Here is a 26,193-nt window from a genome sequence, read left to right as displayed (position 1 = left end):
ATTTATTGCTCAATTTCCTGTTGGTGTTACACGAGATGAAGTGATCAAAGTCTCCGCATGGTGCAACTGCAGGAAACAGGGTGCAATAAAGTACGCTGGGGCCCAACGTGCGCGACATCACGTAGCGCCCGATCCCCAGTCGCGTCTAGCACGTGCTCACTCAGCACACACCGCTGCGAGCTCAAGTCACAAGATTCAGATCGATATCCGGGGTATATTGCACGAGGAAAAGTACGAAGAAACCACATATAAGTATAGAGACAATCCGCCGATATAGTATCTGCCGAACCAGCGAAGACACAATCTTGACCAGACAAAACAAGAAGTACAACGAAATTTCAGATCATACAGGGTATCTAATGACCAACGAGTCGAAGGAGTAGGTACAAGGCCGATCCCAGAAAACGAATAGCAGACAAGCCAGCGCTGTGCACAAGCATTAGCATGCGTAAATCACGACAGACGCAATTTAAAGAGAGAACGTACAGGCAGTAGAAGAGAAAACTGAGGTATGGGTTGAACGGCGCCCCATCTTCACTGGTGAAGTGAGTGTCGACCCAGTGGATGAAAAGGTTCGAGGTAAAGACCAGGATCATGACCCTGGTTATACCTGTGAGTACAAACAGAGCTTCCGATTAAGAAGGCAGAACGAACATGTTCGTCCCAATCCATGCAAGTACAACGTTCGTACGGCTGCTACGATCGTGGTCAGCTTGCTTCGTCGCTGCATCTCGATGCTGCTTCTCTTCAAGAGCCTTGACAGAGAGCGCCTGACGTGAAGCAGCCCAGAGCTGGTCGACGTCCTCCCGGGCAGTGGGTAGTTCCACTTCCATGAGTTCCTTGCCATTCTCGCCCTTGACTTTCTTGGCGGCTCCAAGGTCCTTCGCGGAGCCGTTGTCTCCCTTCGTTCCCCTACATAAAAAGAGTTCGAATGGAGGACAACGCGTAGTATGTAAGGGTGACGGACCATGTCACATCGTGCAAGTTGCACATGGCATACATCACTGCAACAACTGTGATCAATCAAGGTCAAAAATGTTCAGCTAAATCTGCGTACTCAAAATGTTCACATCTGCAATGGAACGGTCCGCTCAGTAAAGTAGAAACAGAAAAATACAGGGGGATAAGGCTTACAGCTAGGGAGAAGAAACATGTACTGTAAGAAGGATGTGAACATATGCCACGGTTCCAGGTGCATGAATGATCCGATGAAGTATAGGCCATAGGTAGCAGCGAGAGAGATGACAATATCCCGGAATGGCGCGTTCGTCTTCACAAGACTAATTGCAAGAATTGTAAATCACGTAATGATCTAAATAACAGTCAAGTGAACTTACTTAGGGAAGTTCTTCCAACCCGCGACAGTGTGCGGAACGGCCATGTAGACGGTGTACCCTGCACACCACAACGTGATGACATTACACAACCCAAATAGGACCATACAGAGCGCATAAATCCACTTCGAGCCCTGAAGACATAGGACCTGTGAGATGTCATCAACCACGACGGGTGACGCGTATGCATACCTGAGGCCTGTTGCCTAGGGAACACACAGTGACGACGAAGATAAGCGCAATGTAGAGCTAAGACAGAATGAGCGTTAGACACCGAGACGTTCGGCATTGGAGCAGACGTCTCACCTTCAAGAACACTTGGAATACGTCCTGTCCGGCGCTATCGCTCAGGAAGTTGAACGCATTTGATGTGCTCGAGGTAGCGGAGGAAACCAACTGCAATTCCACACCAATCAAGATCTCAACGAGTGCGGCATTAACGCGGAACTTACAAAGTAGAACGCCAGGTAAAAATTCGCGAGTGACGTCCATGTAAATAGTAGCTGAACTGCGTTGTAGATGAACTCGAGCTACATCTGTGGTCAGATCAAGCTTGAAAGTCTAGCTAAAAAAATAGCAAACCTGAAGAATAATCTTTCGAAAGAAGTTCTGTCCCGATGGCCAAATCTTCCAGAAAAACACAGTAGCGTGAATGGAAGCGAACAAAGAGCCGTTCAGCCAGCGACGGCGTTGAGAAATAAATTCTGGGACCTGCAAAGGCCTTCAGGTCAATCCCTGGCACGAGTTTGAATATATAAACCCACGTACAGTAGTAGGCACGTCGGTGGACGCTTTCGCGCTCTTCACATATTTCAAACTAATCGACAGTCAGCGAAGCCAAGATCGACGAATGAACAGTCACGATACTTACACCCAGCCCTCCCGTTTCTTTGTTACTATCTCGAAACACAGGATACGATCTTCGGCAAGATACATATTCCGCTCTGAATGAAGCACGCTACGATCAGCATGCAAATCGAAAACGGTGCGAAAAACGGCATACCGAACAGCCCGGCTCCACTGGAGCCACCGTGCATCGCTTCACCCTTGAAATACGATGCCAATGGCCCTCTACCATCCGGACCGTTGAGAAGAGCCTTGTAACGGTACGCACTGAATGCGCCAGGAAGTACACTGATGTAACCGAAGACACTCTGGACAACACACTCGCGTCAACAATAATGACAAGGCACAGTATCAACCGGCAAACCTCCAATGGCTTGTCGAGAATGTTCGAGATCTTGTACTATCAACGAAAGACGAAGAAATGAGCAACATTTCGTAGACACCATGCATCATGCATACCTCAAAATTCTGCGACGCCGCCAGCGGACTTGTAAGAAGCAGAGAACAACCTCTTCCGGTGTCAACGCAGATTCTACGTATATGTTGACGTGAGCACAGAGTACACTACGAGTTCATCTTGACTGACTCTCCGCAGGCGCCGCCGACATTGGAGTGCTTGTCGAAACCTGCACAAAAAGACTGAGATGGAAATTTGAACATCGGTACCAGCTGGACCGCGCTTACACTTCCACAACTCGTAAATGGATGTACTAGTTGGCTTCGTTCCCACATCCAACAGCACGCAGACTGATGACAACAGGAGAATATGAGTACAGTAGTATCTAAAAAAGAGCCCTTACCATTAGGCTGGATGAGAGGCCCGAAGGCGTTGAAGAACCACCTGTGACTGGAAGACAAATCCATCAGACAGATGTCAACAGAAAGGCTGATCGTTTCATCTACCTGTTCAACTTCTTCTTGTTCTGTTCCTTCAGACAAAAGATGATTTGAACGGGACAAGCTCCCATAGATACTTCTCCTTTCTCAGACACGACAACATTGGAAGTGTACCTATGGTAGTAGTCAGTAACTGCCTCGGGATACTTCAAATGATTGCTCACTCGAAGATATGGGCCGTAACGTCCTTGTTGCCCACAGAGTCCTTCGCAATACCTTCCTGATAGCACCCCATCTATCGGACGATCTTAACATCGAAACATGATTGGTCTAAGAACCAAATGTCATACCAGAGATAGAACTTGGAGTGTTCGTTTGTTCACTTTGCTCCGACCGTCAGATACGATGCAAACGACGACCTTTTGCCAACCGTTCACACCCCACGTCTTGGAGCGCGAGCGGCCGCAAAGATGAGTTACGTTCTTGATAACGCTGTTGGATGGCTCAGACTGTATGCGCGCATGAGCACCATTTAGGCACAACACTCACGCGTTCATTGTCTTCACGAACAGGACCTCGTCCTCGTTGTACATGGTCATGACAATAAACAGCTCTGTATGGCGTTTGTAAAGATACGGCCGTAGGGAATACTTGTAACGCATAAAGTCGTCCGGATCGCACGTCGCGGCCGTGTAGCGCAGCTTGGTCATTTCCTCGACGTTGTCCATTCCCTTCGGGACAATATGCGAAGGAACTTGCATATCCAGGATGAGGTTGCCCTGCTGGAGCTCGACCTTGCGCACCACCCGTTGCTTGAGCAGCATCTCCCGCGCAGCGGACCAGCCGACGCCGGGCCTTCCCTGCTGCATAGGCGGATAATTCTGCTGGTAGGGCATGGTAGGGATTGGAGGGAGGTTGTGCAAGGAGACCTGGCTCATTTCATATTGGGGGTTGAGGTGGGCATGCGAACCTGCGTAGCTACTCTGGAAAGACTTCGCAGATTTGGAGTCCCAGTTCAACTGAGCATCGTAGTCGGCATAGTGATCGTGGTGGTTGTAGACCTCTTGTGGAGCGGTATACTGGCGCTGCTGGTGCTGTGGGGCAGGAGGCAAGTCGGGAACTACGCTTCCAGTGCTGGGGGGATAGTCTGCATAGGCATATCCCGGTTGTGGACTGTTGTAGCGATCGTGTTGAGGTTGAGGACGATAAGCCATTAATTCCGGCACCTGATCACGGAAATGGATCTACACAGCAAAGAGTGTGATTTGAAAAGAAGGGAGAGAATGGCCGTCTAGAAAGTCGGAGAGAGTCAAAAGAACGAAGGGGATCGCGTTGTCCAGCGAGACGAGGGTTGCTAACAGAAACGAAGGTGATGGGTGTTGGCTATAGCATTCGGCGCTTGGCGTAGCATCGCTGCATATGGCAACTTCTAATCATCCAGTCCACCACGGTCACCCCGGCCGCCATTCTCAAAATGTCGAACTCGGAGAGTCGACGGGAACTTGAAAAAGCAGAGAACGCCGTATGTAACGATGTTATTCACACTCAGAAGAGACTTTACGACATGTGGAGTCAAGGATGCGCAGCACCGAACTGAAGTAAAAAGCTCCGGCAGGATGCTCTGGCGTATGTGTTACCATATGGCGCCGAATGGTCAGACGAAATGAAACCTGACAAATTTTGAGAAGGCCCATCTGCGCAGACACGCCCCTCCATCGCGAGTGCCCAAGATCGGCTGCGCGCTGCAGGATCGGAGCGTGGAGCGCAATTGACTCTGAATGTTGTGGTCCGGGGAGGAGTTGCATCCAGATGATCTGGTCCACCGGGAGAAAGTCGGGACACGACTGCAGATTATCGATGCAGGGGGCCAAAGTAGCGCGGCCGGAGCCCAAAGCGTTTCAGCAACGAAGGAAGTCGGAATTTGAGCATCGATCGGGATGGCTCAGCATTCAATCGAGTTTTGTACAATGTATGCGACGGCCTAGAGGCAAAGAGCAGGGGGTTGGAGGTCAAACATTGAATGCAAAAGAAACGAGACCGGACTGTAGGTGAAACTGCGACACAAGGACTTAGCAATCAAACTGGTTATGCCCGAGGGGTTAGAAAGGCTGCAGCAGGTTCTCGAACGGCAAATTGAGCGCTGGTCATGCCTGGGAACCTGCTGCGGTATATTCCACCTGGTCTACGCAGAGAAATTGGAAGAGAACTTGAGCAATTAAAGTCAATCAGAAAACAATTTTCGAGACGAAGTTGAGCAAGGCGTGAGGAGAAGAACCGCTGTTGATGAGCGTCAGCCGATCGATGGTGCAGAATAAAGCGACCAAAAAAGGAGGAGTTCCCACGGTGCCCAGTCCGCCACATTGCCTGTGTCCAGCGGTCTCCGTCTCTTTGTACTCAACCCCTTGCAACCCCTCATAAATACCGTCTCTCTCATCTACTATCCTCCACTTTTGACTCACTTATCCACTCTCTACTCGTCTTTGGTGAGTACTCTCTTCATTTCCTTCCTCATTTTGCCCAGTATCGCATGATCTGTCGCCTCGTGCTCGCCTCACCCATCTCGCCCGCCGCCGTAACAGTGTGCGCCACGGAACGTAATTGTTGCAGTTGCAGTGGGAGTTGCAGGACCCTGCCGTCCTCATCGTGCGTGGCCAGACATTAGTCGGCACCCGTGGAGCATGCTGTGTTCGGCGTTCCCAGGCTTGACAACTCTTGCTTCTCAACATCCGCACCTATACCTGCCCTTAGCCCCTTCTTCAACTTTGAATTCCACCTTCGTCCTCCTCTCCTACTCCTTCTCCCCGTCCCTTGTCCACTCGACTGACACATTGTACCTAGTTTTTCCTTCACGTAGCATATAATGTCTCAAATGCCGAACAACGATCCGAATGCACACAGGTTGGATCTTAGGGTTGGCGGGAAGTATAGGTTGGGGAAGAAGATAGGCTCTGGTTCATTCGGTGAGGCGCTTTGTTTTCACATCTAGTCGTTTTCAACCGATGCACGTTACAGGTGACATTTACCTCGGAATTAACATCATTTCCGGGGAGGAGGTTGCCATTAAGTTGGAGTCCGTTAAGGCGAAGCACCCCCAGCTCGAGTATGAGTCGAAGGTCTATAAGACTTTGGCCGGTGGTGTCGGTGTTCCTTTTGTCCGTTGGTTCGGAACAGAGTGCGACTACAATGCCATGGTGATGGATCTCTTGGGGCCATCCCTGGAGGATCTCTTCAACTTCTGTAACCGCAAGTTCAGCTTGAAGACCGTACTACTTCTGGCTGATCAGTTGGTATGCACACCTTGCTCCCCCTAAATTGTGTGTTGTTCCACTTATTGTCCTTGCGCCACGTCAGATTTCACGAATCGAATACATCCATTCCCGCAACTTCATTCACCGTGATATCAAGCCCGATAACTTCTTGATGGGTATAGGAAAGCGTGGCAACCAAGTCAATGTCATCGATTTCGGTCTCGCTAAGAAGTACAGGGACCCCAAGACTCACCTGCACATTCCGTACAGGGAGAACAAGAACCTCACGGGAACTGCTCGCTACACTTCGATCAACACCCATTTGGGTGTGGAGCAGGCTCGCCGTGATGACTTGGAGTCCCTAGCTTATGTCCTCATGTACTTCCTTCGCGGTTCTCTCCCTTGGCAAGGACTGAAGGCTGCCACCAAGAAGCAGAAGTATGATAGGATCATGGAGAAGAAGATGACCACTCCTACTGATCTCCTTTGCCGTGGCTTCCCCAACGAGTTCGGCATCTTCCTGAACTACACTCGTGCGCTCCGTTTCGACGACAAGCCCGATTACTCTTACCTGCGCAAGTTGTTCCGGGACCTATTTGTCCGCGAGGGCTACCAGTACGATTACGTCTTCGACTGGAGTGTTAGGAACCAGGACGATGCTGGCGCTAGCACCAGCGCCAAGGGAGTCTCCGCTAGGAGAAAGGTCGTCCAAGAGGAGGACGACGCGCACCGTCCCAGCGACCGGATGTGAGCCGATAATTTGTTTTAACCCGCGCTGTTGCTGAACTGTATTCCAGGCTTCGTTCCCATACTCGTCAACAGCAGCAGGCGGCTGGTTTGCCAGGTGCTGTTGGCCAGCAGCGCGTCAGGGGACGGGACAATGATATCTGGTAAAGTGCTTTAGGAGGAGTCGGGGGTTGAGTCCCTTTAGCGCGCCCGGGGTTAGGCCGAGCATGGGGGGCGGAGGGCAGGTGAAGTGGTGGTTTGCTCGGTTGCGGTTCAGTCGATGTCGCGTCTGGAACCCCTTGGTTGTCGGTTAATTCTATTGGTCGGAAGCGCTCGCGTAGGGATGGCCTATTGGACAGGCCGCTGGGATGAACAGGATGCGTCGAGGGAGAACGTCCGGTATCTTGCGTCCGTGGCAAATCCAAATCCTCGACATAGTCACCTCCCTCTCGCACGTCGTCGGCTTGTTCATTCACGTCACATTCACCACCTCATTGGCCCTCTCCGACTACCCGATGGCGCTAAGCTCCTGGGATCCGGGTACTCGCGTCGCCCGCCTCTCGCGATACTGCCTGCTGTTTTTTTCCGTACGGACGCTTGTTTATTTCACGTTTGTCCTCTCTCGTGTCTTCCTTGCGCGCGACGAGGACCGACCGCCTTCTTCCATTCGCCATACATCGTTTCCCCTCGCGCCGTACATAATGATAATGGTCTCCACCCGCTATATCAGTCACTTCCATCCATCCCATTCCCATTTGTACCATTACCATCGCCACCATCGCCACACGCGGCTCTCTTCCTCGCTGATGGATGCTTGATCTTATAGTCCTCTTTTCCTCCATCTTTTCGGATCCGACATTCGTCGGACTCGAGGAGAGCGTGCAGGATAGGAGAGGGCGTCGCGTCTGGTTTGGTTTTTAGGCGCGTTGTGTTGAAGCAGGAACGGGGGTAAGGAATTCTGCTACCACTCATACAATGTCTGTATTGTGCAGATCCTCGTCACCGTCGTTTCCTGTTGATTCACCTCTATACCATGACCAGGCGCATGACTACTGTACTCTCGTTCAAGTCGGGTTTACTTACAGCGCTCTCGCGCAAGCCCTTTGATCGTAGTATACATTTCCTGTAATCGCTGTGTTTCACTTCACGTACGTACGCAGGCTCGAGTTTATTGAGATATATGTGGTTGCTACATATCTGAAGTACTGCTTGAATCCTGAGCTTCGCTCGAAGTTGAGTGCGTTGGATCACGTGCTGAGATACGTTACGGCGCTTGTATTTGCAGTGCATCCGAGTCGAGTAAACCGACCACGTCGCGCTCAAGGGCGCGCCCACCGCCGCAACCATGTCTCTCGTAACCAAAAAGGACGAGGAGAACGGCCTCAGCACATACTATAACAACAAAACGACCGTTATCCAGGAGGCCCGTGTCTTCAACGATTCCCCCATCAGTCCCCGAAAATGCAGAGCACTGCTCACCCGGATCGTGTACTTGCTCTACATTGGGGAGACCTTCGGGACGCAGGAGGCAACGACGCTGTTCTTTGGGACGACTAAGTTGTTCCAGCATAAAGATGTGAGTTCCGATGGTCGTGGTGCTAACAGTCTGTTGATCCTGCTGGACATAGAGTGCTCTCCGGCAAATGGTGTACTTGACGATCAAGGAACTGGCTACTACGGCAGAAGATGTCATCATGGTCACCAGCAGTATCATGAAAGACATGCAACCCAACTCAGAAGTCATTTATAGGCCGAACGCTATTCGTGCACTCTGTCGGATTATAGACGTATGTTTTCTCGGGTTCTATGCCGTATCAATGTTACTCAGGTTTTGACTACTTAAGCCATCCATGGCGCAAGGCGTGGAACGGTTCTTCAAGGCGGCCATAGTCGACAAGAATCGATCCATTTCGTCCGCCGCACTTGTCTCTGCATATCATCTATTCCCGGTAGCGAAGGATGTAGTCAAACGATGGGTGAATGAAGCGCAGGAAGCCGTGACCCCAAAGTCTGTGTCGATGTTTAGTGGCAACACCTCGGGCTCCTACCTTGGCTGGGGCGGCTCCTCTGGTACTTCGAACAGCGGCTACCAGCCTGTTCCGTCGACGAGCTACATCACACAATATCATGCTTTGGGTCTACTTTATCTCATCCGCCAGCAGGACCGCATGGCTGTCACAAAGATGATCCAACAATTGGGCGGAGGGAAGTCTGGTGCCGGCACCACGTTGAAAAACCCCATGGCACTCTGTATGCTCATCCGCTATGCAGCCAAGGTCATTGAAGAGGATCCTAAGTACGTCAAATCCGTGTACTTCCCGTCATATGTTCAACTCTTCGTACAGTGTGCAGCAGCAGATGTTCGACCTTCTCGAGGGCTGGTTGCGGCATAAGAGCGACATGGTCAACCTTGAAGCCGCCCGTGTCATCTGCGAGATGAAGAATGTAACACCAACACAGCTGACAAGACCAATAGCGGGTAAGTACGGGTATATGCTACTTTTTCTGGTCATTCATAGGATATCGGCAGTGCTCCAGCTTTTCCTCTCTTCGCCGAAGCCCACGTTGAAGTTTGCTGCTACTCGTACCCTCGCTTCGCTGGCCTTAACCCACCCTTCAAGTGTCGCTGCATGTAATATGGACCTGGAGAACCTGATCTCAGACCAGAACAGGAGCGTAGCCACATACGCAATCACTACCTTGTTGAAGGTCTGCATTCCTATTTATTGTTTCATTGATGCAGTCTCAATCAGTCCGCAGACTGGAAACGAAGCGTCTGTCGACCGTCTCATGAAGCAAATCACTGGCTTCATGAGCGAGATCAGTGACGAGTTCAAAGTTATCATCGTTGATGCCATCCGGTCGCTCTGCCTCAAGTTCCCCGCGAAACACGCCTCGATGCTCTCCTTCCTCTCCGGCGTCCTGCGCGACGAGGGCGGATACGAGTTCAAGCGCGCGGTCGTGGAGGCAATCTTCGATATGATCAAGTTCATCGGCGAATGCAAGGAGCAGGCGCTCTCGCATCTCTGTGAGTTCATTGAGGATTGCGAGTTCACCAAACTCTCCGTTCGTATCCTGCATTTGGTCGGCATGGAGGGCCCGAAGGCTCCGCAGCCTACGAAGTACATTCGTTTCATCTACAACCGTGTCGTATTGGAAAATGCTACTGTCCGCGCTGCTGCTGTGTCGAGCTTGGCGAAGTTTGGGCTGAACGGCCTGGACGATAAACTCGGCAAGAGTGTTAACGTTCTTCTCAATCGGTAAGCGGTCATATATTATGCTTATGTATTATCACTGACTACAGCTGCGTAGATGCTTGGACGACGTCGATGATGAGGTTCGTGATCGGGCTGCCATGTATCTGAAAGTGTACGATGCACCCAGTCTTGCTGCAACATACATCAAAGAGGGTAATATGTTCGATGTGTGGTTCGTGCCTGAGATTGACCGCGGGTTTCCAGAGTCTGTGTTTTCCCTTCCCGCTTTGGAGTCCAAGTTGGTCTCTTACATTAGCGACACTGACGCTCTGGCGACACCGTTCGACGTGTCATCAGTACCGAAGATCAGCAGAGCGCAAGCAGCGAAGGAGGCGGCTCGTGAGTGCGCACCCTTATTCCAGTGGCAAGTGCTGATGTCGAAGTTTTCAAGGTCCAAGTAGCTTGGAGACCATTGGCGTGCCGTCGACATCGAAAGCGGCGACGCCTCCGCCGCAGACATCTGCCGAGACACAATCAGCATATATCCAGCAGTTGGCGGAGGTCCCAGAGCTTGCGTCGTACGGCCCCGTCCTTCACAGCAGTATCAAGCCTGCGCAGCTCACTGAGAGAGAGACTGAGTACCAAGTCTCGTGTGTTAAGCACATATACAAGGAACATATTGTATTCCAGGTAAGTGCGTTATTGTTCGCAAAACATTCATGGGCTCACGGCGCGCGTTGTAGTTTAATGTATCGAACACCATTCCGGATACTGTGCTGGAGCAAGTATCTGTGATTATGCAGCCGCAAGCAGATTCGGGATTGACAGAAGACTTCATTATACCCCTGCCGAGCCTTTCCTTAGCGACATCTCCAGGCATTGTCTACGTCTCCTTCACGCGCGATAGCCCAGCAGAGTATGCAACCACCTCGTTCTCATGCATCCTCAAGTTCGTAAGCAAGGAATTGGATCCTTCGACGGGCGAGCCAGAACAAGAGGGCTACGAAGACGAGTACCAGCTCGAAGAGACAGAGCTCGCCGCGGCAGATTACATCGTCCCCAGCTATGTCACGTTCGCGTCGGAGTGGGATCGCCTGCGGGACGGTGGATCTGCCACAGAGACATTCTCGCTCTCTGCAATGGAATCTATGAAAGGCGAGTGTGCTATTTCGCTCGTGCGACCTGTGAACGTATCTCTGATTTGCTGCTCAGCTGCGTGTGACTCGATCATCGAGATCCTCAACATGCAACCGCTGGGTGGGACGGAGGATCCGCAGAACCCGACGGTGCATACGCTGCAGCTGTCTGGGCTGGTCGCGGGCGGCGGTGGCAAGATTCTGGTGCGGTGTCGCATGACCTACTCGAAGGCGCAGGGTGTGACGCTGGAGCTGGGTGTGCGAGCGGAGCAGGAGGATGCGTGCAACCTGGTCGTAGCCGCGATCGGTGGTTGACACTGAACGTGTGTATGCACGTAGAATCTATGTTATTTTTTCGGAACAGGCTCAGGGTGCGCATGAGAGAGCTCTGTGCCTTCTGGCTGTGTGGTCGCGCGATGGCATGAGAACGCACTCATGGCCGTGTCAGAGTCGGTCGTCGGCTATGTAAGGTCCATCCGCGGGTGCTCGTTCCCCTCGGTTTTTCTGCCAGGAACCCTCCGCTCAAGTATTATGGTTGACGCCAGGCCTGCACTCCATTTTACATCGCTGTCGTACGACAGCGTACTTCTCAGACTACGTATCATATTACTGTTCATCAGCGCAGCCATATCCGACTAGTCCGACAAAGACTAGCATTGACTCCGCACGACCACCTCCAGCTCAGGAGCAGTGAATACTCACCATTCAAGATGTCAGTGCCGTCGCTGCCCACCGCGACCACCATCCAGGTCGACACCCGCGGCGCAGTGATACTAGAGGAGGAGTCCCCAGATGTGCGTGCAGCTTAGGGGGATTTGGGGAGCGAATATCTGACCGTGCGCAGACCCGCGACAGCCGAGGCATCTACCTACCCAACTACATCGAGCCGGTGTCCCACATTGCAGTAGACGTAAGATCCTCGCTCGAGCACGCCATCCCCCTGCTGATCATCCCATTCCAGATCGGGGGGTCGCTCGCGAAGGTGGTGTATTTCACCCGCTCGCCTCACCCGCCAGGCTCGCCCTCGATAGCGGCGACAAGAGGCTCCAGCACCACCGTCAGCAACCTCTCGACGCCCGTGTCTGCTTCCCCCCCAGAAGATGTGTCTCTTCCCCTCGAGCCCTCACCCCCACCGCTGTTCGCGAAGCTCAATTACAAGCTGAATGGTGCACTGACCCCCGCCGTGCTGGACCCACAAAATGGTAACAACGGGCAGGGCGTGCACCTCGCACCCCCACCGCTGGCCTCAGCGTCGGTGTCACTACCGGACCCGCTGGACCACAGCCGGCTGAACGAGTCGCTGCTGCGGCGCGTGTCGGTGCAGCACTTCCCGGGCGGGCAGCTGAACTTTGAGAAGTTCGAGACGGAGCACATCGAGGAGTGCGTCGCGTTCGTGCGAGCGCTGATCGAGCGCTCCGCGAAACTGAACGGCGTTTCCGTTGCGGAGATGCGGGGCGGCGTAAAGATCGTTGCGACGGGGGGCGGCGCGCACCGCTTCTACGAGCTGTTCGAGCACGAGCTCTTCGTCGAGGTGCGCAGGGAGGACGAGATGGAGTGCCTGATCGAGGGCCTCAAGTTCATTACGCTCATCCCGGACGAGGTGTACTATTTCTCCGACGAGCTCATCCACTCCGTCTCGCATCCGTACCACCTGCTGCATGCTGGCGTGCTCGAGCGCCCAAGTCCGGACCCACCCAAGTATGCGGTGACGTTCGTGGAGAATCCGACGCCGCAGCTGCCGTGTCTACTGGTGAACATCGGGTCAGGCGTGTCGATCATCAAGGTGAACGAGGACGGGTCGTATGAGCGTGTCAGCGGGACGAGTCTGGGTGGCGGTACGCTGTGGGGTCTACTCAGTCTACTCACACCAGCAACTACATTTGATGGTGAGTCTTTATGGTAGTGTCTGCCTTCCGGCTACTGACGGGACCGACAGAAATTTTGGAGCTCTCCGAGAAGGGTGACAATGCCAAGGTAGACATGCTCGTCGGCGACATCTACGGCTCGGACTACAGCAAGCTCGGGCTCAAGTCGACGATGATCGCCAGTTCGTTCGGCAAGGTGTTCAAGAAGAACGGCACGAAGGGCTCGTTCTCACCCGAGGACATCAGCAAGAGCCTGCTATATGCAGTATCCAACAACATAGGGCAGATAGCGTGCGTCTCGTGCCTATCGTCGCCGAAGGGCCGAGATGGTGCTGACATCTCGGTTTTGCTCAGATACATGAATGCCGAAAAATATGGCCTAGATCGGATCTACTTTGGTGGTTTCTACATCAGAGGTGCGCCACCGAGTTTATGTGCGCCTGTGCGATTGACTGATACGTGCGTAGGTTATGCGGCAACAATCAGCACACTCTCATACGCTATCAGGTTCTGGAGCAAGGGTACAAAGCGGGCGCTGTTCCTGCGGCATGAGGGCTTCCTGTACGTGATATCTAACTTCCTCACGCTGTCTTGAGGTTGGCTGACAAGGATTTCTACTGGCAGTGGAGCCATTGGAGGATGGATCAAGAACATCGGGGAGGGCCAGCGAGGCATGCCATTACCTGGTAAGGAGGACGAGGATGCTCCAGCATGAGATACGAGACGCTGGAAGGACCAGACATTCGTGTATTTATTAGAGTGGAACGCTAGGTGAGTTGCTGTATATTAGGTTCCACTATACTTTAGTAGGTGTACATACGTATGCATTGCCTGATGCGCACAGTAATCATTCCGCGGCCTCGCACCGGGGCCTAGTTTGATCGAGGTAGAGACAGGAGTAGTTGCCTATTGCATTCCAGATACAAGAGAGCTGCTAGGAGGGCTCTGCACAGCAGCTGCTTGATGTCTGATCAACGAAGGCTAGGAAGAGAATTCGGGCGAACCGACGTCTAAAATTTGAGTGAATTATGACTGAATTCGGCACGTCATACTGCTATAGATGCGAGATCATATCAAGATCTGCAGCATAATTGACTTGACAAACTCGAATTCGAGACTGCACTCGGCAGTGTAAGCTCACGAGGCATCCGAGCATTACACCGGCGAACGTACGGAGAGCGCAAGAAAGCTCTGTGAGACGCCAGACAGATACCTGGAGAAGCTTGAGCAGGAAAGCAAGCGAGGAGAGTTAAGCAGTCTGAGAGGGAAAAAAATGCGAAGCGCCCATAGTAAGTCATGTGCCACGTGGGCGGAGTGTCATTCATGAACTCACAGGCACAGCAAATCGGGCCAGTTCTTCCCGAGTCTTTTCCTCAAAACCTATGCGGTGTGCATTGTCGCTGATGTTTTTGAGTGCGACGGGTTGTTGTGAGGGCTCAAAGATGAGAGAGATCATGGAGGATACAGAGAGTGCAACGACGAGTGATGGACAAGAACAAGAGCAGATAGAGAGTCCATAAGCGTGAGACAATTGCAGAAGTGGGCAGCTGCTGTATAAGTCTGCTGCTTAATTTTCATAAACCCCTAACGCTTTGTCACCTTCCCCTTCCTCTCTTCAATGCATTCCACCATTCCTCCCTGGGCTCGCACCCCTCCTTCTCCTCCACAACAGCACGATAACTCAACACCAGAACGCATGGAGAACACAAAGAAGCCCCGCCATCGCCATACTCCCTTTCAGCTCGCCCGCCTCAACGAGCTCTTTGAGAGAACCGAGCATCCGTCACTTGAGGAACGCACCAATTTGGCCGAGCAACTTGGCATGTGAGCCATTGTCTGCTCTACCAGGGTGGCTGTGGCTGATTTGCGTTGTGTTACTTTGCCCAGGGAGACAAAGACTGTAAATTCGTGGTTCCAAAATAAGCGTGCATCCTCAAAGAAGCGCCATAAACTTCCTTCCGTAGCAGGACAATGCGAACTCCCGCCTATATCTACGCTCCTCGCTTCGGTCTCTCCATCAGCTCCATTACGTCCTCCTTCGGAGTACGACGAGCTTTCTGAAGACGAACACTCATCGCGTGCCACTCACTTCTCTACCTCTGACCACAATCAGCAACAACATACTCTTTTCTACACCGACAATCCTCAGCAAAAGCATCTCTTTGAGTCCGACAACACAATGCCGCGCAAAGCTCGTTCTCGCCCTTCCCATGCTCAGACCGATGAACTTCGCAAAGTGTACGACGTCAACCAGCATCCTTCCAAAGAGGAACGCGAGGAGCTCGGTCGCAAGATCGGAATGTATGTCTAGCCGAACATTTCTTGATGGCTCGTTCATGATTGACATGTGTTATATCAGGCGCTATCAGAGCGTCACGAACTGGTTCCAGAACCAGCGTAGCATTGCCAAGAAGCGCAAGGAAGAAGAGGAGACTCAAGCCGCCCTGGCTGCTGGTGCGATATCATCCAAGGGCAGGACATACACCTCCTTCCCTCCAGCAGCGGGTGCTGCCCATCCCTCGCTCGCCGTCCCACCGTCATCTGGTCATCCATCTCTCCCGCCTCTTACGGTTCCCCATGTCCCTCGAGCTCGGAGATCCGTCAGTGCAGCACCTGCTGCAAGCAGGCCCACGTCTCCTCGCGCTTCACCATACCGTGCTGCTGCAGATCGTGTGCTTGTGGCGACTCACCTACGCCCACGACGCACTCGACCGGAACCGCATCAGCTCGAGGCCCTGAAAAAGCTGTTCCGGCGTACGGAGACACCGTCGATCGAGGAGCGGGGCGCGCTCGCGCTCGAGATCGGGATGGAGGTGGGCAAGGTAACGAACTGGTTCCGGAACTTGCGGCAGACTGCGCGGCGGCGTGCGCAGAAGGGTGGGAGCGGCGAGGAGGACGATGACTTCGAGATGGACATGGACATGGAGCTCGACAACGTGAGCTTGGCGACGTACAACGACTCGCGCAGCGTCTCGCGCTCGGCTACCCCGTCGCAGCTCGCGACGTCCTCGGCTACGTCACTAGACGTACCGATGGACTTGGAGGACGTGCGGGTGAAGGTCGAGCAGGCGGACAAGCACCGTAGGATATATGCGCACGTACTGCATGCACATTCGAACTCGGATATGGGCAGCGAGGAGGAGTACCAGGAGGCGGTAACACCCGAGTCGTCGCCGCCTCCGTCTGCATATCCTCCCTCGGCACCTCGCATCCGTGAGCTGCAGATTGCAGTAGATGCGTTGGCGTACGCGGAGACGGAGAAGGCCAGCACGCGATTAGACACCGGCGTAAAGGTCGAGGACGCGTTGCTGCTATTAAGTTTCCACCAGCATGTTGCGTTATCGCGCTAGAAAATATTGTGAGCCGTCCGGTCGTTCTCTAGCGCTCTCCCACTTAGGTCAGGTCATACAGTATCGTATGAAGCCTCTCCGCTCCATAGTCGGCGCCGCAGCTCCATACACGCATCCTGCACACCCGTCACACTCTATGCATATTCTGCTTGTCCATAATGCCGCCAAGCCCGCCATGTCCGCCACGAATGAACACCTTATCGCTATATACATATTCCGCATCCGGTATTCGTATCCTGTAATCCTCAGCGCCCCGATCCGCGCTACCAGAACAAGTAGCATACACACGCACGTAGCCCCCATCGCCGCGTGCTAGCTCGGGTTCCCCACACGCCCGCCTCCTTCACCTCTCACGTTGTGTGTCCCTCACCATCGAACTGTCACTTATTACTCGCTGTCGTGCTGCGGTCCTGAAATTTCTTCCTAACTCTTACTATTTGTCATGTCGAAGCGGTGTTGCAAACTGCGCCTGTAGAGCTGTATCTATTTGTGCGGTAATCCAATCTTGAAAGCTTGAAGATGGACAGCGATGCGTATGTCCGTGTATGGCTCTGCTATCTTTCTCTTTTTTTTCCTGAGTTTCATCCGCTCCACTGGGACTCGTCATGGATGAACTGCCGGATACGAGAACGTACGAGCCTCCACTCTCTGTCCAGTTGGCACCGACATGCATATGGCTTCACGGCTGATTGACTCGCAGGGCCCTACAGAGGATGGCGGATATATTGCTCCGGAGGTAGCAACATTCAGCAGTACTTAGTGTTAACACTCGGTACAAAACACTTCACCTGACACAGTATCACGCCAAGGAACAGTAATGTGAATCGCACACTTCGCATCAGGTAAATATGCAACTGTGTCTATCTCTGCTGCACCAGGACCATCGGAAGTACTGACTGGAAAGCACACCGCAGACCTGCTCGCGAACCCGTTCGCGCGGTCCGCTCTCCTTTGCTTCGCGGACGCCGCAGCGGACGTGCTCTTCTTCGTGCTGCAGTTCGCTGGGCTCGAGGGCTTCACCCTCGACTGCGCGAGGGCGAGCCGAGTCGCCGTCGCACCGCGCGGACGTGAAGCTCACCCCGGGCGCCGCGCACCAGCTAGGCGCGCGGCTCTTCGACCACCCTGAGGTGACGTTCGCCTGGAGTGCGCGCTCTTCCTCGCGGTGCTGCGAGCGTACACTGTGTATGCGCCGCCTGCAGTGCGCGGGGATATGACCAGGACAGAAAGTAGATGCCGATTGTCGTTGCAGTCATGCTTGCACAGCAGGCGCACTTCTGCTTCGGCGCGTGAGTGTCTTTGTTTCCGTTCCGTCTTGTGGGGCTGACTGTATTGCAGCGCGCCGACGGGGCAGACGCGATGGGTGTATGTGCCCTTGTTCTTGCTCGAGATGCTGGGAAGCTGTTGGGATACTTGGCACGTTGAAAGGGTGAGATGCGACGGTGACATCGGTGGAATACAAAACGGCGACGTGAATTGTGATAACTGACCGTATGGCTGTACGATACGTAGCAATTTAGCACAGTGTATTCGCGACAGTGTCTCCTGTCCCAGAGGCGATGTGTCTGATCTCATGTCTATTAGCCTGAGAGATATAGATGACGGTGAGTAGCCTCGTTGCGACGTCGCGGTTGGTTTGATGCCGTTTGGTGTCTCGCTCGTTGTGGTGAACGGCGCTCAGCTGGAGCTGGTAGCTCTGCAGGCTGATTTCCGTATTCTCCTGGCTTCAAAATGAGCGGGGAATGTGGATCGGTGTATATCCGACTCCGCGAGGCCGGTTGGTGAGCGGCACCGGGAAGGTCGCTGGCCGGACTCGAGAGCATGGCGGATCGACTCACCGTCGGCCGTGCTCTGGGCGCGTACATAGCCTACCTCGTCGTCCAACTCCTTCTCCTCGTCGTTCGACACGACGACCAGCGTTGCAGAGTCGACGATGTCCTCCGTCCTGCGCACCGCCCGCGCATCCCTCCGCGGCCCCGCACTCGCCTACGCCGCCCGAGCCATGAGTTCCGTCCCCGCGCTCCCCCTCTCCCCACCCTCCCCCGACGAGGAGACAGCCGCATTCTCTTCCCGCGTCGCCGCCCTCGAGTCCTTCTTTGCTCTCCCCCGCTTTGCCTCTCTCAAGCGGCCCTACACCGCCGCCTCCGTCGCGTCCAAACAAGGCTCTCTCCCCGTCCTTCCGCTCCCCTCCACCCTCCTCGCAGACAAGCTCTATGCGCTCTTCTCCAAGGCCGCCTCAGAGGGTCGCCCGGTGCACACCATGGGCGCGATAGACCCCGTGCAGCTCACACAGATGGCCCCCCACCAAGAGGTCGTCTATGTCAGCGGGTGGGCCTGCTCCAGCCTGCTCACGACATGCCACAACGAGGTCGGACCGGACATTGGGTGCGCATATCCTCTCATACACCCGTTATATGCGCTGAAATCTCCCGCGGCGCGCTCTGCAGAGACTACCCGTACACGACCGTTCCGAACCAGGTCGAGCGGCTCTTCCGCGCGCAGCTGCTGCACGACAAGAAGCACTACGATGAGCGCATGTTTGCGAGCCCGGAGGAGCGCGCGAAGATGCCGTATGTCGACTATCTGCGTCCCATTATCGCGGATGCAGATATGGGGTGAGCATTGGGACTGCATGCCTCGTACTACTCTGAATTCACTATGACTGCAGACACGGCGGACTTTCGACCGTGATGAAGCTCACGAAGCTCTTTGCAGAGTCTGTGAGTATGACGGTCTTATCGCCTTAGGCACGCATTAATGGAGCACTACAGGGCGCATCCGCAATCCACCTCGAGGACCAGCTCGTGGGCGGTAAAAAGGTGCGTTCTCCAATCTCACACATCGTGGCAAACTAACACGCCCCAGTGCGGGCACCTCGCGGGCAAAGTGCTCGTTCCCGCGTCCGCGCACATCTCGCGGCTCATTGCAGCGCGTTTCCAGCTGGACATGCTCCAGCACACGATGCTACTGATCGCACGCACGGACGCCGAGTCTGCGAAGCTGCTCTCGTCGACGGTCGACGTGCTCGACCACGAGTTCATCCGCGGCGTCACGGTACCCGACACCCCGCTAGCGGAGGTCATTGCGCGTGCGGAGGCCGACGGCCGCCCCGGCTCCGAGGTCGACTCGATCGAGAAGGCGTGGCTCGCGCGGAACCCGATGTGCACGTTTAACGAGGGTGCGTGGTCGCGTCCGATTTTCTGCGGTCAAGGTAAGAGTGCTGAGGGCGTGCTTCGTGTTAGCTGTGGAGAAGGCAATCCATGCATCGGCCATTGAGGACAAGGACACGGCTATCCGCGGGTACCACGAGGCCGCTGCGGGTAAGTCAAACGCAGAGGCACGCGACATCGCACAGGACATCCTTGGCGAGCCCATATTCTGGGACTGGGACCGTAAGTCCTCATTTGCACCACCTCTATGTTTCCTCGTTAGCTTGGTCTTCCTCTGCAGTGCCGAAGACGCGTGAAGGCTACTACCACTACACCGGAGGCGTCGAGGCGAGTTGATCGCGTACATGCGCGCTGTCGCGAGGCACTGACGAGTGACGGACGGTAGGCCGCGATCAAGCGCGAGCTCGCGTTCGCGCCGTACGCGGACATGATCTGGCTCGAGACGAAGCTGCCCGACCTCGCACAGGCGCGCTACTTCTCGCGCAAGATCCGGGAGAAGTACCCCGGCAAGTGCGCGTCCCGCTTCTCTTCCTGTCCTCAAGAGCCTGATTGCGATGCTGCGCAGGTGGTTCGTGTACAACCTGAGCCCGAGCTTCAACTGGTCAGCGCAGGGCTTCTCAGGTGCGGTGTCGGCGAAGGTGTGCTCGGTTCTAGCTCGGCGCTCATGCACGGTGTAGATTCGGACTTGAAGAACTTCGTGTGGGACCTGGGCAAGGAGGGGTAAGCTGTCCACCCTCGGTGATCTCAGGTAAACTGAGACGCTGTTCCCCCGCAGCTTCGTCCTGCAGCTGATCTCCCTCGCGGGCCTGCACCTCAACGCGGCCGCTACAGGTACGCACCTCTGCAAGTAAGAAAGGACAGTGCTGACTGACTAATGGGAACACAGCTGAGCTCGCGGCGCGGTACAAGACGGACGGGATGCTCGCGTACGTCGAGCTGGTCCAGCGCAAGGAGAAGGCGCTCGGGTGCGACGTGCTCACGCACCAAAAGTGGTGCGTCCCACCTTTTGGCATCTCATTCGGTCTATGCGTTGACGGTGCTAACACCATACTTGTACGCACAGGAGCGGCGCGAACTACATCGACCGCATCCTCACGACCGTCTCTGCGGGCTCGTCGAGCACTTCCGCCGTGGGCGGCGACTCGACGGAACACTCGTTCTGAGCGGCCGCGTGGCCGTGCTGGGGTGACATCTATCGCGTAGATGGGTATATCTCTGATGATAATGATGATCTGACTGAATGAAGCTATGGGGACATCCCCATCGCAGTGGTCGTCTCAGCCAGCCACTTACAGGAACACCGCGAAGCGGAACAGTCTATTAATTGCGGTAGATTAAGTTAAAAACAAGAGAGATGGATACGACATAACATGCAGCCGCATCGTTGGACAATCGAACACATACAAGGGAAACCGAGCAGCGAATCGAGACCTCCACTACGCCGACGGGCAGGTGCCTACGTGAGTGGCGCATGTTGCATCCTGAATCACAAGATACGATGCTCGGGCTAGTAGAAGACATCGCAATCCACTAGTACTGGGCTCCATTTGCAGTATCTCGCGCCCACTAAGATTGGCCTCCACGGGTGAGGGCCATTAGCGGTGTCTGCACCAGGCCCATACATGCCACTGGCACAAAAGGAGCAGCACAGATCCTCGCACTTGTTGAAATTAAGTGTGGCCAATGGAGGGATATTACAGTGAAAATGAAGATTTGAGCACACTGGCAAGTGAACCGCAGGTCTCTTAGTGGATGGCCTCACTGATGTGCGTTATCCCTTAAACCATGTGCCCTTGCTGTCTTTCAACCACTCTTACCATGCTCAGACATCACACAGGGGATGGTACATAGAGAAGAAATTGTGCGAGATAAGCGCGACACCAGCCGCCAGCACCGGCGATGCTTGTATTACATGGCAACTACGAGAACTTATATCTAATGAGATAATAATAACACAGCGAAAGCAAATGCGGAATAGACACAGAACGAATGCAAAGTCGGATGTACACGGAATTAGATCGTGGTATATACTGCGGCGCGCGCACCAAAAATGTACGGATATGTAGTGAACGGTGCATAGCAAGATGGGGCAAAAATGGACGGACATGCGAGGTGAATAGTGCATAGCGAGATGGGGCAAAAAGTCGGGGAAAGGAAAAGGTATTGGGGCACCAGCATGCCCCAGCATGATCGTTCGAGCCAGCACGCGCATTCAAGTTCAATGGGTTCACTCCACAGACGTCATCGAGTGGTCCAGCGCATGGTACGGGTACGACAGCGTCGACTCGAGCACGTACGAGTCGAGATTTGGCGACACGATCTCGAACTGCGACGCGTCGAGCCGGCTCTCCCCCGAGTCCACCGACGAGCGCGCTGCGAACGCCGCACCGTGCCGCGGAGGCGAGCTTGCCGGATTCAGGCGCGACGACGCGCGCGGTGGCGATGACGTCGACGACGCAGACGAGGACGTGCTGCCCTGCTTACGCGGAGACGTGCGCTTTTCCTTTTCGCCTAGCTGCGACTGCCGGCTGCTCGAGCGCGATGATTGCATGTGCGCGAACTGCTCAGGTAGCGCAGGGCTCGGTGGGATGTCGACCAGCGTCGCCGACGAGGACGACATTACAGAGCCACGTCGCGCGGACGCGATGCCGTCCAGAATACTCGGCCGTCGGCGCTTCATCAGCACGTCCGGCGGCTGCGACGCTTCCGAGTGTAATGTGCCCCCGTTGTGCGGTGGGCCCCCACTGGGCAGCGACTGCGCGGAGAGGCTGCCTGACGCCGACTTCCACGACTTGAGGATCGACTTGCGCACGCTGCCGTTCTTCTCCGCGGGCGGAACGGGGGAGGGTATGGGCGTCAGCGGCATCGGCGAAGACATGGCTGAGTCAGGCGTGAAAGTGCGCAACGGGACGGGCGGCAGCTGTGGGGAGGGCCCTCGTGACAGATCAAGAGGCGGCGTGCGACTTGGGACAGGGTAGCGGCCGTCGACCTCAACACGCAGACTGTGCATTGACGGCCTACGTTTCTTGACCAGCACTGGCATACCATCGCTCGATACGTTGACGTGGTCGCCCGGCTGAGGGGAACGCGAGATAGTCCTGGACATCGGGCGGCTTGGGGGTTGGTCCTGGAGGTGCCCAGTCGGCATGGTATTTGGAGATGACCGTCCTGAGTCGGGCACGATGGGCGTCGCAGACCCCGAGAGCGACAGTTTGTTGTTAGTCTTGCGCCACAGCTTTTTAATGCCCTTCATGCTCACGATCGACGCGGTCTTTGATGGCTTCGGCCCCTCCTCGGACGTGGCCGAATCGAGGGAAAACCGACTCGAAGGGGTCTGCGAGGCAGATCTGTCGTGGTCATTCTGATCGCGGCTGTTCACGCGAAACGCTGAGTTCCTACTATGCGGCAGCGGGGGGAGCTCGCCGTAGTGTCCTGCCGCGTGCTGCTGGTGCTTCTCGTCGGACAGCCGTACTACTTCTGCCTCAGAGGGAAACCGTCCAAACGGGTCCGGCGAGAGGGGTATCACGGGCGACTGCGCACCGCTGCTCTGTCGAAAAAGTGGCGATACGAGCGGAGGGTATAGCGCCGCCTCCTCCTGCTCGCGCCGCCTCGCCAGCGTTTCATCGGAGATCGTGCCCGAGCGGGTACGCCGCTGGAACGGCGACCGCGGCGGCTCCGTCGGGATGCCGTTGAAGGCAAACTTGGGTGGGGAAGGAGGCAGATTCGCTGCATTCGTGGGGGGCGACAGCGACGCGTCGCGCCCGCTCAGTGCAGAGAAGGGCACCGCGGGCCAGGACGCGCCATCGGTTGGCAACTTAGCACTTCTAGTGGCAATGGAATAATGTGAACATTAGTCTGCGGTCCCTCGCGAAGATTCACAATGGTTTGACTAACCCCTGGGGAGGAGACCCCGCGTTCTGTACATTCAATCTAGGAGATCTCCACTGCGACGGTGGGGACAGTGTGGATGCCGAATGGGTGGGCCGCCGTGGACTCTCAGCCAGCTCTTCCGTGCCCAAGTGATGAGGAGAGAATTGAGCCAGGTTCTGAGGAGTGATATCAATAGCTATGCCAACCGAACACCAGCAAGGGCACGCACCCTCTCGATCTCGTCGAGCTGGGCCTTCATCATAACCTGGCTTCGCCGCCGGTCATGAGGGTCGCTCTCGTCAAACTGAGAGCACGCATCAGTGAACCAAACGCAGAGCAACGATTTGAGAAATGTTACCTCCAGGCCGAGATCGAGGTCCTCGAAGAAGGCGCCATCCCGTTTTTCTTCTTCGGGGCTCCTACTCTTCTTGAGCTCAATCATGTCCTCATCTTCTGGGGGAACAAGAAGTGTCGTATCACCGCCTTTCATGTACTCTGTCGACTCGGACGTTGCAGGCGATGCGCCATCGAGGTATGGCAAATGCGAGCGGTCGAGGACCTGTGCGGAGGGCATCAGGTTCAACGGCGGTGGAGGCTGTTTCTTGATCGTCCCCGCCGTCGTGAGCGATGACCGAAGTCTGCTTGCAGATGGCGGAGAAGCAGGTATTGAAACCACTAGCGAGGGTTTAGAATGCCTATTCCAGAGCTCTGCTACCTCCTCCTCGTCCCTGTCTTCTGTCATGCTATCTTCGAGATCTTCTGGGACGGCGGCAAGAGCGCTGCCGTTTAATGCCAGGTCGACCACGTTCGGATCCTTCTCCCTGTCTGTCTGCGAGTCTGTATGAACGTGAATCCAGGTCTCCGCATCCGTACCGAAGACATCAGCGAGCGGGTCATATTGAAGCCCGTTCAGCCGCGCAGTTGGATCGTCGTCATCTGTCTCATCGCCAAACTCAACATCCTCCGGAGATTCAGGAAGCTGCGAGTACGCTCCCTCCGTATCGATCTCCTCCGCCTCGGCCTGCCTGTCCCGCAGAAACTGAGGGGTGGGGCTGCCCGGCCTGACCTTGTCCACGAGCGCGAGGTCAAGGGGAGCCTTGCGCACATCCTCGTCCTCTCCCTCGTCGCCGTCAACGCGAGACCCGGACCGCTTGCGCACGCCCGCCCGGCTCTCCGCCCGCTTTGCGTGGTTGATGCGCCTGCTCCGCGCCCATGGCTCGTACCATGCGGCCTTCCTGCGGTCGATGTCGAACTCCACCTTCGCCAGGACGGGGATGAGCGTAGGAGAGTGCAGACCCGGGAGGAGGAAGTCCTCCGCCTGCGCATCAGCCCCGCCGAGCGCGGAAACGGACGTTATTGACTCGGGCGTGTCGAGCTCGGACTGGAAAGAGAAGCCGGAGTATGACGGTGTGGAAGGCGAGGGCGTCACTGCCGACAGCGATTGAGGGGTCTCAGCTCTTCGTGGCGGGATCGCCGGGAGCAGGCTATTCGAGACCACGTCCTGCAGGAGATTTGGCGAGGATTCTGTGGCGGGACTAATGCCCAGCCCGAACGACCTTCGACTGGTGACCACAGGTTCGTCCTTCTCGGCCTTCACGACGCGTAACCATATATGCCGCCATATGTCCTCTGATATCCTGGGACCTGGCTCATCGAGCGCGTCGACATTCTCGGAATCATGACTACGTTTCGGGCTCGGCGTAGATGCAAGCAGATATAGTAACATGCCCGCTGTGCTGGGTAACGCGTACTCCTTCGCAATTGCAGCCAACTGGCTTGAAAGAGTGGGACACACCGGGACAAGAACGCCACGCTTGAACTGGGCGTGATATCCAGACGCAGTGGGCGGGGGCGGGCTCAGCTCCAGGTCATCAGACGCGTCAGAATCATGGGGCAAGTGCAGAGGAGGGACGACATGAAGAAGAAACTTTGTAGAAGAGTGAGACGTGAAGGTTTGGGCAGATGCGGCAGAGGGCGTGGGGGAGCTTCGGAAATGGTCAAGAAATGACGAAGATGCGGACGAGTGGGGAAAAGGAGGGGATATCGATGGCGAAGGCGCATAGGTATGTACGGCAGGGAGCGGGGTAGACACACCGAGAGCATTAGCTAGTTTTGCGAGTCTGTGCGGTGGGAGAGGGTTGCGTGGAGGAGGCCATGAGGGACTTGACATGGGAGACGGGCGAGAGGAGCGTTCGGAGATCGTTGTTCCTGGCATGACGGTCGTAGAAAGCGGCAGAAGTTGAGTACACGAAAGATTATGGTAACACCATCGGTCTGACAGCGGGAAAATACAGAAAATGAACACAACTGCTACAGAACTTGGAGGGTAACGTGACGCACTACAACCGGAGAAAGACCTTCCCCAACGCTGAGATTATCGGACGAAGCCAGGACAGCCAACCTATGCCAAAAGAAAGTGGAAGAGAGCAGGAGGACGCGCGAGACAGAGGAGAGACCGTGTCGGACTCGGAGAGGGCAAGTACTAAATGACCTTGGCAATTGGACCAGACTCCCGGTCTCCCGTAAGGACGGGTCAAACTCAGGTCCCAACATCGAACTCAGATTCCCGAATCAGGTTCTTCGGTGTCGCCTCCGGGAACTCGCCTGGCAGCCTGAT

At 55.1% G+C, this 26,193-nt stretch overlaps 8 protein-coding genes across 8 annotated transcripts; 6 read left to right on the top strand and 2 right to left on the bottom strand.

Moving 5' to 3' along the window:
• Nucleotides 1–356: 356 nt before the first annotated feature.
• Nucleotides 357–4,231, bottom strand: SCP_0104120 (Chitin synthase 2; the record flags this gene model as incomplete). Its single annotated transcript, XM_027752649.1, has 23 exons — nt 357–426; nt 487–600; nt 655–912; nt 968–1,004; nt 1,058–1,072; nt 1,135–1,280; nt 1,338–1,468; nt 1,527–1,583; nt 1,641–1,730; nt 1,787–1,864; nt 1,917–2,045; nt 2,103–2,151; nt 2,206–2,278; nt 2,338–2,488; nt 2,545–2,580; nt 2,640–2,712; nt 2,767–2,806; nt 2,865–2,927; nt 2,981–3,027; nt 3,084–3,191; nt 3,242–3,312; nt 3,368–3,509; nt 3,567–4,231. The coding sequence occupies 23 exons, from the start codon at nt 4,229–4,231 to the stop codon at nt 357–359; spliced, it is 2,643 nt and encodes an 880-aa protein (XP_027608450.1).
• A 1,646-nt stretch (nt 4,232–5,877) lies between these two features.
• Nucleotides 5,878–7,159, top strand: SCP_0104110 (Casein kinase I homolog hhp1; the record flags this gene model as incomplete). Its single annotated transcript, XM_027752648.1, has 4 exons — nt 5,878–5,977; nt 6,030–6,304; nt 6,369–7,012; nt 7,063–7,159. The coding sequence occupies 4 exons, from the start codon at nt 5,878–5,880 to the stop codon at nt 7,157–7,159; spliced, it is 1,116 nt and encodes a 371-aa protein (XP_027608449.1).
• Nucleotides 7,160–8,336: 1,177 nt separating this feature from the next.
• SCP_0104100 (Probable coatomer subunit) lies at nt 8,337–11,639 on the top strand (the record flags this gene model as incomplete). The annotated part of the gene is made up of 11 exons (XM_027752647.1): nt 8,337–8,567; nt 8,620–8,778; nt 8,836–9,287; nt 9,337–9,470; nt 9,522–9,700; nt 9,752–10,251; nt 10,304–10,401; nt 10,453–10,587; nt 10,640–10,878; nt 10,932–11,343; nt 11,401–11,639. 11 exons carry the CDS (start codon nt 8,337–8,339, stop codon nt 11,637–11,639), a joined length of 2,778 nt encoding a protein of 925 aa, XP_027608448.1.
• A 395-nt stretch (nt 11,640–12,034) lies between these two features.
• Nucleotides 12,035–13,904, top strand: SCP_0104090 (Pantothenate kinase; the record flags this gene model as incomplete). Its single annotated transcript, XM_027752646.1, has 7 exons — nt 12,035–12,118; nt 12,169–12,234; nt 12,286–13,210; nt 13,261–13,480; nt 13,544–13,605; nt 13,657–13,750; nt 13,814–13,904. 7 exons carry the CDS (start codon nt 12,035–12,037, stop codon nt 13,902–13,904), a joined length of 1,542 nt encoding a protein of 513 aa, XP_027608447.1.
• Nucleotides 13,905–14,807: 903 nt separating this feature from the next.
• On the top strand, nt 14,808–16,539 carry SCP_0104080 (homeobox-domain-containing protein; the record flags this gene model as incomplete). Its single annotated transcript, XM_027752645.1, has 3 exons — nt 14,808–15,013; nt 15,077–15,490; nt 15,549–16,539. 3 exons carry the CDS (start codon nt 14,808–14,810, stop codon nt 16,537–16,539), a joined length of 1,611 nt encoding a protein of 536 aa, XP_027608446.1.
• A 1,251-nt stretch (nt 16,540–17,790) lies between these two features.
• On the top strand, nt 17,791–18,025 carry SCP_0104070 (hypothetical protein; the record flags this gene model as incomplete). The annotated part of the gene is made up of 2 exons (XM_027752644.1): nt 17,791–17,825; nt 17,875–18,025. 2 exons carry the CDS (start codon nt 17,791–17,793, stop codon nt 18,023–18,025), a joined length of 186 nt encoding a protein of 61 aa, XP_027608445.1.
• Nucleotides 18,026–18,469: 444 nt separating this feature from the next.
• Nucleotides 18,470–20,869, top strand: SCP_0104060 (2-methylisocitrate lyase, mitochondrial; the record flags this gene model as incomplete). The annotated part of the gene is made up of 13 exons (XM_027752643.1): nt 18,470–18,921; nt 18,984–19,151; nt 19,205–19,256; nt 19,308–19,355; nt 19,402–19,714; nt 19,779–19,928; nt 19,987–20,033; nt 20,092–20,216; nt 20,272–20,327; nt 20,384–20,426; nt 20,482–20,537; nt 20,593–20,698; nt 20,770–20,869. 13 exons carry the CDS (start codon nt 18,470–18,472, stop codon nt 20,867–20,869), a joined length of 1,716 nt encoding a protein of 571 aa, XP_027608444.1.
• Nucleotides 20,870–21,933: 1,064 nt separating this feature from the next.
• SCP_0104050 (hypothetical protein) lies at nt 21,934–25,791 on the bottom strand (the record flags this gene model as incomplete). Its single annotated transcript, XM_027752642.1, has 4 exons — nt 21,934–23,530; nt 23,601–23,752; nt 23,806–23,880; nt 23,935–25,791. 4 exons carry the CDS (start codon nt 25,789–25,791, stop codon nt 21,934–21,936), a joined length of 3,681 nt encoding a protein of 1,226 aa, XP_027608443.1.
• Nucleotides 25,792–26,193: the final 402 nt, after the last annotated feature.

Source organism: Sparassis crispa (genome assembly GCF_003851025.1).
Source record: "Sparassis crispa DNA, contig_000000F, whole genome shotgun sequence".
Lineage (NCBI taxonomy): Eukaryota > Fungi > Basidiomycota > Agaricomycetes > Polyporales > Sparassidaceae > Sparassis > Sparassis crispa.
Note: the sequence above shows the minus strand (reverse complement) of the source record. Positions and strands in the feature narration are given on the sequence as shown.